At 43.9% G+C, this 14,790-nt stretch overlaps 1 protein-coding gene across 1 annotated transcript in view; it reads left to right on the top strand.

Moving 5' to 3' along the window:
• LOC126077351 (DNA polymerase nu-like) overlaps positions 1–14,790 on the top strand; it is a 115,545-nt gene that overhangs the window by 67,914 nt on the left and 32,841 nt on the right. The window contains exon 4 of the mRNA XM_049886606.1: positions 25–528. Coding sequence (XP_049742563.1) covers positions 25–528 — 504 coding nt within the window. The remainder of the gene's footprint in view (positions 1–24; positions 529–14,790) is intronic.

Below are 14,790 nucleotides of genomic sequence, written 5' to 3'. Positions count from 1 at the left end.
GAAACACTCTCCATTTTTCCATAGACCCTTATTTCTTTAACAAGCCAGACATCAAGAACTTCCATCAAGTTCCCTCCTCAGTTGGCCAGTGTCAGCCTCACAAATCAGCTGTCTCCTGAGCAAAAGCAGAAGAGCGTCAGCTCATTGGCTCTTTCCAATTGTTCAGTTCCATGGTGTCATCAAGAGGCTTCAGTTCTACAGAAAATGGAGCGTAAAAGAAAGCATTCCCTAAAAGAAAATTTCAATGAAAATGAAAATAAGGAAAGCATGAGTCTTAAAAGAAAACATATTACATCTAATAATTTATCAGAAACAACAAGTAAACATAGGACATTGGAGGAAGATGAGGAGGAGGCTGAAGGCTGCCTAAATTCTGGAAACTCAAGTGCATTTGAAAACCATTTGTGTGATATTAGGTATTTGGAGGATTTGGAGAAAAACCAGCTGATTGAAATGCTCAAACAGGCAGCAGCCCTGGTGGTAACTGTGATGTATAAGGATGGTTCAACCCAGCTAAGAACTGACCAGGTTAGTGTGAGTTTTTTTTATTTTGGTCTTTGTTTTTCGGTTTTTTGAGAGTGGGGGACGGCATAAAAGAAGATCTTTTTCAGATGCCTGGTTTTGATAGGAGAGCTAGAAATAAGATTTTAAGCCTTTGTTTTTCCTCCAGTGGCGGTTGACAGTATCCCAAAAGCTACTGTGTACTTCAACAGGTGGTAAGATTACTTATAACCTAATTTTAGCTGGTATTGGTTATGTTTATAGTGTTTATATAAACATTCTATGTTCTGTATCTTAAAACCGAATAAATTTTGTGTTTTTACAATTAATTTTAAAAAACAACCTGTGATATGGTATTTAAATTATGAAATATCCGTTGATTTTTTTCAGTGAAATATATGTACGAAAACAAATATTTTTTATTCACATTTATAATTTTGTTATATTTTATTTCATAAGAAAGTAGCCTGCATATGATTCTCTCCAACCAGACACACAGCCCCTTTAGAGAAGGGACTCTGTTCTCCTTATCACAGTATCCTCAGTACCTAGTACCGTGTCTCTAGCTTTGATGTTTATTTTAGCCCTCAAAATAACTGCACAAAACCTGGTTATATAGCATTGGATCATAGTGTATGAAGCATATACTTTGAAGTTAGAGACATACATGGGTTTAAATTGCACATACCTACCTTGAGCCTTGGAAAGATTCTATAAACTTTCTGGGCTCATTTTCCTTGTCTTTAAAATAGGTGTAATAAATAGCTAATAAATTCATATAGAATTGTCATAAGAATTAAGCACTTACTTTCATAAGTGAAGCAGCATGGTGTAGTATAAAAAATTTGGATCTTAGAGTTCAGCAGGTGTTGGTGTGAACCCCATGCCAGCCCTTATTAGCTATGTGAATTTAGGTGAGTTGCCCAGCCTGTCTCAGCCCAGATTCCTTAGTTGCATAATAATATTTATTCTCAGGATATGAAATCCACAGTGGAGTACCTGCCATGGAAATAAAAGAACTGAGATTGTCCTTTGTAAGTTAAACCTTAAGATCAATCAGTAATTGATCACACCAAAAATAAAAAATATGGAATAGCTTCTAATCCAGGTGTTCTTGACTGTGCCCAGATTGAATATTAAAATTTTGTTAAGAAATTTTATATCTATATTCATGAGGCATATTGGCCTGTAGATTTCTCTCCTTGTAATGTCTTTGGTTTTGGTATCAGGGTAATGCTGATCTCCTAAAGTAAGTTGAGAAGTAGTCCCTCCTTCCTATGTTCTTGAAGAGATTGTATAGAATTGGTGTTAATTCTTCTTTAAATGTTTAGTAGAAGTCTGTGGTGAAACCATCTGGGCCTGCAGATTTATTTTCTGGAGTTTTTTAAACTACAAATTAAATTACTTTAATAGTTATGTTGTTGTTAGGTGCTGTCGAGTCGTTTCCGACTCATAGTGACCCTATGCACAACAGAGCAAACACTGCCCAGTCCCGCGCCATCCTTACAATCGTTGTTAAGCTTGAGCTCGTTGCTGCAGCCACTGTGCAGTCCACCTCGTTGAGGGTCTTCCTCTTTTCCACTGACCCTGTACTCTGCCAAGCATGATGTCCTTCTCCAGGGACTGATCCCTCCTGACATCATGTCCAAAGTATGTAAGACGCAGTTTCGCCATCCTTTCCTCTAAGGGGCGTTCTGGCCGCACTTTTTCTAAGACAGATTTGTTTGTTCTTTTGACAGTCCATGCTATATTCAATATTCTCTGCCAACACCACAATTCAAAAGCATCAACTCTCCTTCGGTCTTCCTTATTCATTGTCCAGCTTTCGCATGCATATGATGTAATTGAAAATACCATGGCTTGGGTCAGGCGCACCTTAGTCTTCAGGGTGACATCTTTGCTCTTCAACACTTTGAAGAGATCCTTTGCAGCAGATTTGCCCAATGCAGTGCGTCTTTTGATTTCTTGACTGCTGCTTCCATGGCTGTTGATTGTGGATCCAAGTAAAATGAAATCCTTGACAACCTCAATCTTTTCTCCATTTATCATGATGTTGCTCATTGGTCCAGTTGTGAGGATTTTTGTTTTCTTTATGTTGAGGTGTAATCCATACTGAAGGCTGTGGTCTTTGATCTTCATTAGCAAGTGCTTCAGGTCCTCTTCACTTTCAGCAAGCAAGGCTGTGTCATCTGCATAACGCAGGTTGTTAATGAGTCTTCCTCCAGTCCCGTTACCCCGTTCTTCTTCATATAGTCCAGCCAATGAGATTATTTGCTCAGCATACAGATTAAGTAGGTATGGTAAAAGAATACAACCCTGACGCACACCTTTCCTGACTTTAAACCAATCAATATTCCTTTGGTCTGTCCGAACAACTGCCTCTTGATCCATGTAAAGGTTCCTCATGATCACAATTAAGTGTTCTGGAATTCCCATTCTTCGCACTGTTATCCACAGTTTGTTAGGATCCACACAGTCGAATGCCTTTGCATAGTCGACAAAACACAGGTAAACATCCTTCTGGTATTCTCTGCTTTCAGCCAGGATCCATCTGACATCAGCAATGATATCCCTGGTTCCACGTCCTCTTCTGAAACCGGCCTGAATTTCTGGCAGTTCCCTGTCGATATACTGCTGCAACCGTTTTTGAATGATCTTCAGCAAAATTTTGCTTGTGTGTGATATTAATGATATTGTTCTATAATTTCCACATTTGGTTGGATCACCTTTCTTGGGAATAGGCATAAATATGGATCTCTTCCAGTCAGTTGGCCAGGAAGCTGTCTTCCATATTTCTTGGCATAGACAAGTGAGCACTTCCAGCGCTGCATCTGTTTGTTGAAACATCTCGACTGATATTCCATCAATTCCTGGAGCCTTGTTTTTTGCCAATGCCTTCAGAGCAGCTTGGACTTCCTCCTTCAGTACCATCAGTTCCTGATCATATGCCACCTCTTGAAATGGTTGAATATCGACTAATTCTTTTTGGTATAATGACTCTGTGTATTCTTTCCATCTTATTTTGATGCTTCCTGTGTCGTTTAATATTTTTCCCATGGAATCCTTCACTATTGCAACTCTAGGCTTGAATTTTTTCTTAGTTCTTTCAGCTTGAGAAACGCCGAGCGTGTTCTTCCCTTTTGGTTTTCCATCTCCAACTCTTTGAACTGTCATTATAATACTTTGTCTTCTCGAGATGCCCTTTGAAATCTTCTGTTCAATTCTTTTACTTCATCAATTGTTCCTTTTGCTTTGGCTGCTTGACGCTCAAGAGCAAGTTTCAGAGTCTCCACTGACATCCATCTTGGTCTTTTCTTTCTTTGCTGTTTTTTCAGTGACCTCTTGCTTTCTTCATGGATGATGTCCTTGATGTCATTCCACAACTCGTCTGGTCTTTGGTCACTAGTGTTCAGTGCGTCAAATCTGTTCTTCAGATGGTCTCTAAATTCAGGTGGGATATACTCAAGGTCATATTTTGGCTCTCATGGAATTGCTCTGATTTTCTTCAGTTTCAGCTTGAACTTGCATATGAGCAATTGATGGTCTGTCCCACAGTCGGCCCCTGGCCTTGTTCTGACTGATGATATTGAGCTTTTCCATCGTCTCTTTCCACAGATGTAGTCAATTTGATTTCTGTGTGTTCCATCTGGCAAGGTCCATGTGTATAGTCGCCATTTATGTTGGTGAAAGAAGGTATTTGCAATGAAGAAGTCATTGGTCTTGCAAAATTCTGTCATCCAACCTCCGGTATTGTTTCTATCACCAAGGCCATATTTTCCAACTACTGATCCTTCTTCTCTGTTTCCAACTTTCGCATTCCAATCACCAGTAATTATCAATGCATCTTGACTGCATGTTCGATCGATTTCAGACTGTAGCAGCTGATAAAAATCTTCTATTTCTTCATCTTTGGCCCTAGTGGTTGGTGCGTAAATTTGAATAATAGCCGTATTAACTGGTCTTCCTTGTAGGTGCATGGATATTATCCTCTCACTGACAGTGTTGTACTTTAGGATGGATCTCGAAACATTCTTTTTGATGATGAATGCAACACCATTCCTCTTCGAGTTGTCATTCCCAGCTTAGTAGACTATGTGATTGTCCGATTCAAAATGGCCAATACCAGTCCATTTCAGCTCACTAATGGCTAGGATATCGATTTTTATGCGTTCCATTTCATTTTTGACGATTTCCAATTTTCCTAGATTCATATTTCGTACATTCCATTTTCCGATTATTAATGGATGTTTGCAGCTGTGTCTTCTCATTTTGAGTCACGCCACATCAGCAAATGAAGGTCCCGAAAGCTTTACTCCATCCACGTCATTAAGGTGAACTCTACTTTGAGGAGGCAGCTCTTCCCCAGTCATCTTTTCAGTGCCTTCCAACTTGGGGGGCTCATCTTCCAGCACTGTATTAGACAGTGTTCCGCTGCTATTCATAAGGTTTTCACTGGCTAATGCTTTTCAGAAGTAGACTGTTGGGAACTTCTTCCTAGGCTGTCTTAGTCTGGAAGCTCAGCTGAAACCTTTCCTCCGTGGGTGACCCTGCTGGTATCTGAATACCGGTGACGTAGCTTCCAGCATCACAGCAACACACAAGCCCCCACAGTACGACAAACTGACAGACACATGGGGGTTAATAGGTATACAACTATTCAAATAGTCTATTTCATATTGGGCATGAAATTGTTTTTGGTACTGTAGCCTACTAGCATCAGACTTAATCTAACGTCAAAAGAAGGGATGAGAATCACGAACACAAAACTGATTCCAATGAGGTGGATGTTAGACATACCTAAAGCTCCAAGTTTTTCACCATTTCTGACACCAGCCGGCCCCCCACCCTCCCACAGCACTCTCTACTTCCCTGCTGCAGGAAAGTGGCACCTCTTTACTTCTGGTCAAAAGTGGAAGTCCTGGCTAGACCTCTGATGACTCTACAGGGAGGGAGAGAGGGGCTTTCTTATTACCATGCAAGAGTGGAAATCTAGGTTGTCCACTTGACCTCCATTGATGGGAGTCGGGTTTCCATGGTACTTGAGTGGTTAAGGTGAATATTGTTGTCCAGGCATGGACCAGAAACTTGAAATTTGATTTCAAAATTAGAGGGTGCTGAGAGACCAAAGAAAGAAGCAGGCAATTCCAGTGTGGTGGCATAGGAGTCTTTTTTAGGAAAATTTACATACACAGGCAGTGGTCCCCAGTGGCAGGAGGACCAAAGCAGATCTCCATACCCAGCAAGAAAGGGGGTGGAGGTTTTATAGTGGGCAAGGACAAAGGTGGCTCCATGCCAGAGGGTTACATAAGACTGCCTCAGCAACAGTAACAGGGGCTTGGAAGACAGCAATGAGCTAACAGAAACAGCAGTGAACTAACGGAAAGCATGAGGGCAGTCATATTTGAACTCAAAAAGTCTGTTTTCCCCTTCAGTCCACCTTTCGAGGCCACTCTTACAATCTGATGCATTCCCCCCTATCGAAAAGTCCCTGAGGGCTCTGAGAGGTGATGTCACTGTAGGGACAGACCACACCAGCAGTATAGACAAACATAACAGACAATCCCTATACCAGGAAAAGACCAAGACCCATCAAAATACCATGCCAACTAGAAGCCTGCCCAGTCGGTTCTGATCAGGGGCTCCACGCTCCAAGCCGTGCCTTCGGTGCTTGAGAAAGGGAGTTGTCCACAGACTCAGCGGCTGCTTTTGTTGTGGTCTACGGGAAAGCTGTGCGCCCACTCTAGGAAGAGGCTGGCATTCCTGAAGGGAAGAAGGCAGAGTAGGTCATACCTACAGTCAGAAAGACAGGTGTTTAGTAGGTACCAAGAGGGGTAAATCTTCTCCAGTAGGATCACACTAGTGGCTTCCCCTCTGGTGGTGAGAACAGCAGCTGCTTTAGGCATTCTCCCTGGCTTAGTGCACCACACGTGCTACCCTGGGGAGGTCACCTGAGGGGTTGTGAGTAAAGTCACTGTTTTGCTGTATGCTAGAAAAGGAGACCCACATCTGTTTCTCATGGCATAGGTATCATTCCTTTCCATGTAAGCATGGCTGCTGAGGTCCTCTGTGCAGTAGGATGGTGGGCTCCCACGTTAGGCCAATCAGTTCCTCCATCTCCATCCACTCCAATGGGGTGACCTACAACAGGTGCCAATAGATGGTTTCATTTCCTGCTGCCAGGTCCTGGGTTGTCTGGAGGACCATGCTGTTTTGTTCCAGCAACAACCTTGGTGGATATGTTTCCGGAGCTTGTGATGTCACTCGGATTGTTGCTGGAGGGTCGCTTAGGGCTCCTAATTTGGCATACAGGGCTAAAGCCCCAGTGGGAGCTGAATTCATCAACCTCAAAGCCTCAAGTAGCACCTTGGTCCACCCCACCAGGGAAGCCTTGCCTTAAGGGCTCATATTTGTTGTTTTAGGCCACCATTCCTCCTTTGCACCAGGCCTGCAGCCTGGAGTGGTAATGCCGTTATACCTTGTTCTCAAATGCCCATTTGTGCACATCATGACCTGTAAAGTGTGTCCCTTGGTCACTGTCAACCCTTTGGGGTATCCGTACCTAACACTCAATGTTTGCAACCCCTTTATTATAGAAGCCTGGCTTGCTCATTGACATGGGAATGACTGTCTCAAGCCAGTGACGGTGTTCACACAAACGTGAGCTACTTCGCTCCTTCACTGGGAGTTAGTGGCCCTATATAATCTACCTGCCAGTCTGTCCTTGGCTGTGTTCCCTTATGTATTGGTCCAGGATCACGTGGCACATGCCTCGGGTATTGGCATGAGCACGCGGGGCCATTTTGTACAGCACCCACCAGATCACTGTACTTTAACTGCTATGCTTGCCTCTTTGGCTATTCCTCAGCCAACACAGGCACTACAGTGTCCGGTTCTCTGGTGAATCCAATGGGCGGCTTCCCCCTCAGGATGCACTGTTTGAACGTGTGCTGCAGAGTCTGCTTTTTGGTTTCCTGGCAGGGAAATGGGTAAATGAGCTGTTACATGAAAAACAGTCAGGTCAGCATCTGGGGTTTGGAGGCAGTCTCAGATGTCCTGCAACAAGGCTTTCCCGCACAGGATTTTACCCATTATTGTCCATTGCTCCTCATGACATTGGCCTATCCACATAGCCCATCCACAGGCCACCACCCAACTGTCCATATACAGGGGTAAGGGTCACAGTTCGTGGGTGATGACCATCTACATGGCCTTTAATTTGGCCTATTGATGGCTTTGCCCCCTGAGCTAGTTTCAAACCAAATAGTACCAGTGGAGGCTTACACAGCTACCACTGTCTTCAATGCTGGCATACCTCAGTTAGAGCCACCTGTGCACCACGTGTCTCCTGGCAGCAGCCCTTCCCTTCTCTTGGAGGAGGGGGAGGCGGCTCTAGCAGTGTGCCAGCTTGTGCTGGGGGATCATCTTGATATGTCACTGGGCCAAGTACAGCCTGTAACTCTTGGTACAGCAGACTGGCAGAGAGGACACTGCCCTGTTGCAGGTATGCATGCCATTTGGTTAGCGCAGCTGCCTGGGTGATAGCTGATGATGGCTTGGAAAGTAGCCCATTGACCCACCCATTTATGGGCAGAACTGTGTGAAGGGTGACAGCTCCTGCCCCTGTTAACAGCTCTACATGGCAGAGAGCATCATAGGGTGCTAACAATTATTTCTCCATGGGACTGTATCGGTTTTCTGCCACTCTCCACAGTTGGGACCATACATGTAGGGGGATTTTTAGTTCCATCCTGGTCTTGCCACAAGGCCCAGTCAAAGCCGCCCTCCGTGCTCCTCACATCTGACTGGAAGGGCCCCCCTTCCTGTATTGTGCCCAGCACTTTCACTTGTGGAACCAACACCTTTCCTTTCCCAGAGCTTTCTGCCGTTCATGACTTCAATCCCAAGAAGTACTCATTTTTACCAGTTGATAGAGTGGTCTCAAGCACCAGGCCAAGTTGGGAAATAAATTATCTTCAATACCACCAAAAGATCCACAAAGGCCTGCACTTCCTTTGGCATCCTAGGGGTGGGGTAAACTTGTGTCTTATCACCTATGGCTTCAGGCAATACATGGGTCTTACCTGATCAGACGACCCCTAGGAATTTTACCAACATTCTCTACTCCTGCACCTTGTGGGGATTCATGGCCCGTCCTCTCCCCTGTAGGTGGGTGATTAGGGCATCTAGATGCTCCTTTAACAGAGAAATATCTTCAGCAGTAAACATGTCATTAATGTAATGAAACCAACGGACAGTAGCAGGGAAGGGGGAAAAGTCAGATCTCTAGCCCCCATACCATGGCAAATAGTGGGACTATGTAAATATCCTTGGGGGAGCTCTTGAAATGTCCATTGCTGCCCACCCCCCACCCCAGATGAAGGCAAACTGGTCTTGGGCAGACAGGGCTAGAAGGTTGCTAAAGAATGCATCGGCCAGATCCAACACCGCATGAGACCTGCCTGGGGCTCTCCTAAGGGTTTCTAACAAATAAGTTATGCTCAGGGCTGCAGCATCTATAGGAGGGATCACTTTGTTAAGTTCCCTGTAGTCCAGGGTCATATGCCAGGAGCCATGTGGTTTCTTCACAGGGCACACAGGGCTGTTAAAAGCAGTTCGGGCTTCCCAGAGGATAAGTACTCTTTTTAACTCCGAAATAGTTTCAGTAATCTCCCTATGTCCTCCGGGTAACTTGTATTGCTTGATGTCTACCACCATTCATGGTGTGGGGGGCAAGGTCACTAGTTCCCAAGCCGTATTCCCTCTCAGGACTTCCTTTACCACCCTCACTCGCAGTTGGGAATTCTCCCACAGACATGGTCAAAGTCAGTCCCATGACAACATCCACACCTAGAAGGTATTCTGATACTGGGGAAATATAAACTTGATACAGTTTAGGCAGAATGTGTACTACTTGCAGGGCCAGAAGTACCTGGTATAATCGGATGGACTTTCTGCTGTTCCCATCAATTGCCAAGGGGGGGTCCTTGAAACCACTCAGCATCTCCAAAGATAAGGGTGCACTCGGCCCTGGTATCAACCAGAGCTAGTATCCACTGCTTGTTTGTTCTTGACCAATGTGTTGTGACTTCTACGTGGGACCTCTGGTCTCCCTGCAGGGCTCTGATATGCAAGTGACCTCAGCCCCCACCCCTAGTCCTTAGGGATGGGCAGGGTCCACCCAGCAGCAAGGGGCACTTTCTCAAGAGGGGCAGTAGGACCCAGAGGGCGATACTGTTGCTCTAGCTTCAGATCCTTCCAAAGACTAACCAAAAAGCATTTGGTTGCTTATCTGTCTTGTGCACTTCTGTCCTGGCAGCCACTAAGTCTACCCACATCTGTCTTTGGGTCACTTTCAAGGGGCCCTCGGACTGCCTTCTCTCAGGTTTCTCAGTCTTTCTTTTTTCTCACGGCTTGCACCCCCTTCTCTCTAGCCTTCGTTTCACTAAAATCAGCTATGGCTTGTTCTACCTGGTACACTGTCTGACCCAGTAAGGGACTGACAATAGCACCAACATGCATGCCCTATCAGGAAGGAGGAGCTGCCTGCAGAATTCTTGCTTTCATTCCTACAGTAAAAAGTTCATTGTCCCCTGGAAGTGCTCGCATAAATGGCGTGGCACATACCTAACTCCCAAATGAACTGCTATAACCCCTCTACAGAAGACACTTCCCAGCAGCATTAGGAAGATCCCCCTCATTCAGCCACACTCTTCTGCAACACAAGATGATCCAATCTGTGAGGGTATGTTTGCCCTCTGTGTCCCAAGGTGCATATAAACGCTGCCAGAGGGTGGGGTGGTGGTTAAGCTCCTCAGGCTCTTGGCCTCGGCTCCATTTAAAGAGACACTGTTTTCCCTGACATCCCACAGCCGCAGACGTAGTAGCCAAGCTGCAATAGTTTCCTTCCCTCAATCAGCTCAGGAGGGGCGTATCCACTTTGTTGTGGTACTGGCTGGCAGGATTTTGTGTCTGGGGGTCATCAGGTTCCTGGGTAGCTTTAATCTTACGAGTAAGGAGAGGCTGTGCGCAAGGGGGCTGCAATGCACTGTCAGACTCCTCCTCCACTGTCACTTCCACATTCGATTCACTACCAACTCCACTATCCCACAGATTCCACATTTTCGCATCCCAGTTGCCTCTCATCAACACTGTTCCAATCCTTGCCTTTGCACTTTCCTTCCCCGCAGCTTCACCCACCTACAGTTGAGTATCTCTAATTCCATGTCCTGCTCTCAGAGGCAGCTCCTTAATACACCGGTCATTGCCTCACAGGACTGGCGAACATCTCTTTCTCACTGCTGCTCTTCCTATAGGGTTCTTTTTTTTTTTTTTTTTCCTATAGGGTTCTTATGTGCACTTCAGCAGCTAGCTGGGCCTCAGTGGTCAACCAAACAGCCCAGAGCAGTGGTCAACCAAACAGCCCAGAGCAGTGGCCATCCCGTGGCAACTGCTACTCTCCTAGCTTCCTTTCCACACTTTGAAGACGCACATCTTCCCACAACTGTGCTATGCTGCTTGGCATTTTCAGGGTGTCCCTGTACTCGTGGGTGGCTGCATGCATCAAGCATACAGGTCAGGCCTCCCCACATGGAGGAGGCTGGAAAACCCAGGATTTCCTCTGTGGATGCCTCACTCCCACTCACAATTTCCTTGGTCTCTTGGCTGGCTCACCAATTACCCAGGCATGGACCAGTAACTTGAAATTTGCCTCCCAAATTGCAGGATGCTGAGAGACCAAAGAAAGAGGTGGACAACTCCAGTGTGACAGCAAAGGAGTCTTTATCAGGGAGATTTATATACCAAGGCAGTGGTCCCCAACTGCAGAAGGACCAAAGCAGATCTCCACACTCAGCAGTAGGTGGGGCAGAGGTTTTATAGTGGTCAAGGACAAAGGTGGCTCCATGCCAGAGGGTTTCATATGACTGCCTCAGCAAGGTCACATAACAGGGGCTTAGAAAACAGCAGTGAACTAACAGAAAGTGTGAGAGCAGCCATGTTTGGCCTTGCAAAGCCTGTTTTCCCCTTCAATTGTCAAAAAGATTTCTGGCTTGCTAGACTTCCCCTTTCCTGGTCCTTTGGCTTGATTAAATAGCAGGATTTGGAGGGGACCTTTTTGCCTTCCCCATTGGTGTTTCTGGATTGTGGGCTTCTCCAGTGCCCAGTCTGGGATATATAGGAGATAAAGAAAAAACCCAGAGAGCTCGTTGTTGTGTTGTTCTTTAGCCCTGGGGTCCCTAGCCAGTCTCTACCTCTCAGAGTTTTCTTACCTTTGTTTTGTATGTTACATTCAGGGTTCTTTAGCTATACTGAACAGGAGGAATAGGGAGAAATGTATCTACCGCATACTGTCCGGAACCAGAAGTCTTCACAATTGATGTTCTTATTGTGATGACAATATACTAACAAAACATTCTCCATCTCTGTAGTTTTCTATGTGTACCCTTCAGCGACATTGATTACATTCTTCAAGCTATACAACCATTCTTACAATCCTTTTTCCAAATCACTCCACCACCACTAACATAAACTCAACGTCCCCTAATTACAAACACACCTCTCCTCCCTTCTTCCCACCCTTGGTAACCACTGATACTGTTTTCTGTATATTTGCTTATTTAGTATAAGTGACGTCATACAGTATTTGTCCCTTTGAGACTGACTTATTTTGCTCAGCATGTTTTCAGTGTTCATCGATGCCGTGGCATATGTCAGGACTTCATCTCTCTCTATGGCAGTGCAGTATTCCATTGGGTGTATATACCACATTTTGTTTATCCGTTCACCTGTTGATAGCCACATGTTTTTACATTTTGGCTGTTGTGGAAAGTGGTGCAGTGAACATCGGTGCACAGGTTTCTGTTTGCATTCCAGCCTTCACTTCTTCTGGGTCTATACCTGTGATTGGGATTTCTAACGTTTTTTTTTTAATGGTAGTTTTATGTTCAACTTTTGAGGAGCTGCCAACATGTTTTCCACAGTGGCTGTACCATTTTGCATTCCCACAAGCAATGGATAAGGCTTCTAGTTTCTCTACAACCTTGCCAACACCTATAGTTTTCCATTTTTTTTATCACTGTCATTCATTGCCATCTCATTGTAGTTTTGATTTGCATCTCTTTAATAGCTACTGAAGGAGTCCTAGTGGCACAGTGGTCAAGTGCTCAGCTGCTGACTGAAAGGTCGGCAGTTCGAACCCACCCAGCACCTCTGCAGAAGAAAGATGTGGCAGTCTGCATTGGTAAAGATTACAGCCTTAGAAACTCTGTGGGGCAGTTCTTCTCTGTCCTATAGGGTTACTGTCATGGTTTGAATTGTGTGCCCCCAAAAATTGTGTGTCAACTTGGGTAGCCTGTGATTCCCAGTATTGTGTGATTGTCTACCATTTTGTCCTCTGATGTGATTTTCCTATGTGTTGTAAATTCTACCTGTATGATGTTAATGAGGTGGGCTTAGCAGCAGTTATGTTAATGAGGCAGGACTCAATCTATAAGAGTAGGTTGTGTTTTAAGTCAATCTCTTTTGAGATATAAAAGAGAAAAGTGAGCAGAGAGACATGGGAACCTTATACCACCAAGAAACAAGATCCAGGAGAATAGTGTGTCCTTTCAACCCAGGGTACTTGTTTTGAGAAGCTCCTCGACCAGGGAAGGTTGACAAGGACCTTCCCTCAGAGCTGACAGAGAAAGAAAGCTTGCTCCTAGAGCTGGTGCCCTGAAATTGGACTTCCAGCCTCCTAAACTGTGAGAGAATAAATTTCTCTTTGTTAAAGCCATCCACTTGTGATATTTCTGTTGTAGCAGCACTAGATAACTAAGACAGTCTTCTGTGAGTTGGAATCGACTTGATGGCAATGGTTTTTTTTTTTTTTAACGGCTATTGACATTGAGCACCTTTTCATGTGCTTGTTGGCCATTTGAGTAGCCTCCTTGGTGAAATGTCTGTTCAAGTCCTTTGATCATTTTTTGATTGGGTTGTTTGTCTTGTTAAGTTGCAGAGGTGTGCAGCTATCACTATATTCTAATTTTAGAACATTTCCACCACCCATCAAAAAACTTTGTGCCAATTTGCAGTCACTCCCCATTTTTACCCTAGCCTTAGCCGATTATTAATTTACTTTCTGTCTCTTAATTTCATACAAGGTTTTTAGATATATTCAATAGGAGATAGAGATTTACCTTTCCTGGGTATTTCATATGAATGAAATTATAAAGTATGTGGTCTTTCATGTCTGATTTTTTTCATTTAGCATGTTTTTGAGGTTCATCCATGTTGCAGCATGCATGCGTGTTGTTCCTTTTTATTGCTGAACAGTATTCTGTTGTATGAGTATACCACATTTGTTTATCCATCCATCAGTTGATCAGCATTTGGGTTGTTTACACATCTTCCCTATTGTGAATAATACTGTTATGGACATTCTCATGCAAGTCTTTGAGAGTGGACACAAATTTTCATTCCTCTTGGGTAAATACATAGGAGAGGAATTTGCTGGATCATATAGTAAATCTGTGTTTAATTTTTTAAGAAACTGCTAAACTCTTTTCAAGAGTGGCTGGTCTTTGACAAAGATGCCAGGAAAATTCAATGGAGAAAGAATAGTCTTCTCAACAAATGAACATCCACATGCAAAAGGGTGAATTTGTTGTACATCCAGCAGCAGTGTATGAAGGCTCCCTTTCCTCCATTTCCTCACCAGCACTCGTTATTGTCTCTTTTTTGTTTTAGCCATTCTAGTGGGTGTGAAGTGGCATTTCCTTGTGGTTTTGATTTGCATTTTCCTAATAATATGTTGATCATCTTTTCATGTGCCTATTGATATTCATCTGTCTTCTTTGGAGAAATGTCTGTTCAAATATTTTTCCCATTTTTCATTGGGTTATTTGTGTATTTTCTTGATTTTTAATCTTCATATAACTTCATTATTGGATATATGATCTGCAAATATTTTCTCCCAGTTGGTGGTTTGCTTTTTTCAATTTCTTGATGGTGTCTTTGGAAGTGCAAAAAGTTCTTAAAGTTGATGAATTTCAATTTATCAGTTTTTTTCTTTTCTGATATTAAACCAGCCTTGCATACCTGGTATAAAAATCCCACTTGATCAGGGTGAATTATTTTTTTGATGTGTTGTTGGATTCTATTGGCTAGAATTTTGTTGAGGATTTTTGCATCTATGTTCATGAGGGATATAGGTCTATAATTTCCTTTTTTTGTAATGTCTTTACCTGGTTTTGGTATCAGGGAGATGGTGGCTTCATAGAATGAGTTGGGTAGTATTCCGTCATTTTCCAT

Source organism: Elephas maximus, chromosome 5 (assembly GCF_024166365.1).
Source record: "Elephas maximus indicus isolate mEleMax1 chromosome 5, mEleMax1 primary haplotype, whole genome shotgun sequence".
Taxonomy (NCBI): domain Eukaryota; kingdom Metazoa; phylum Chordata; class Mammalia; order Proboscidea; family Elephantidae; genus Elephas; species Elephas maximus.
The sequence above is the reverse complement of the archived record's forward strand: the minus strand, read 5'-3'. Positions and strand labels throughout refer to the sequence as shown.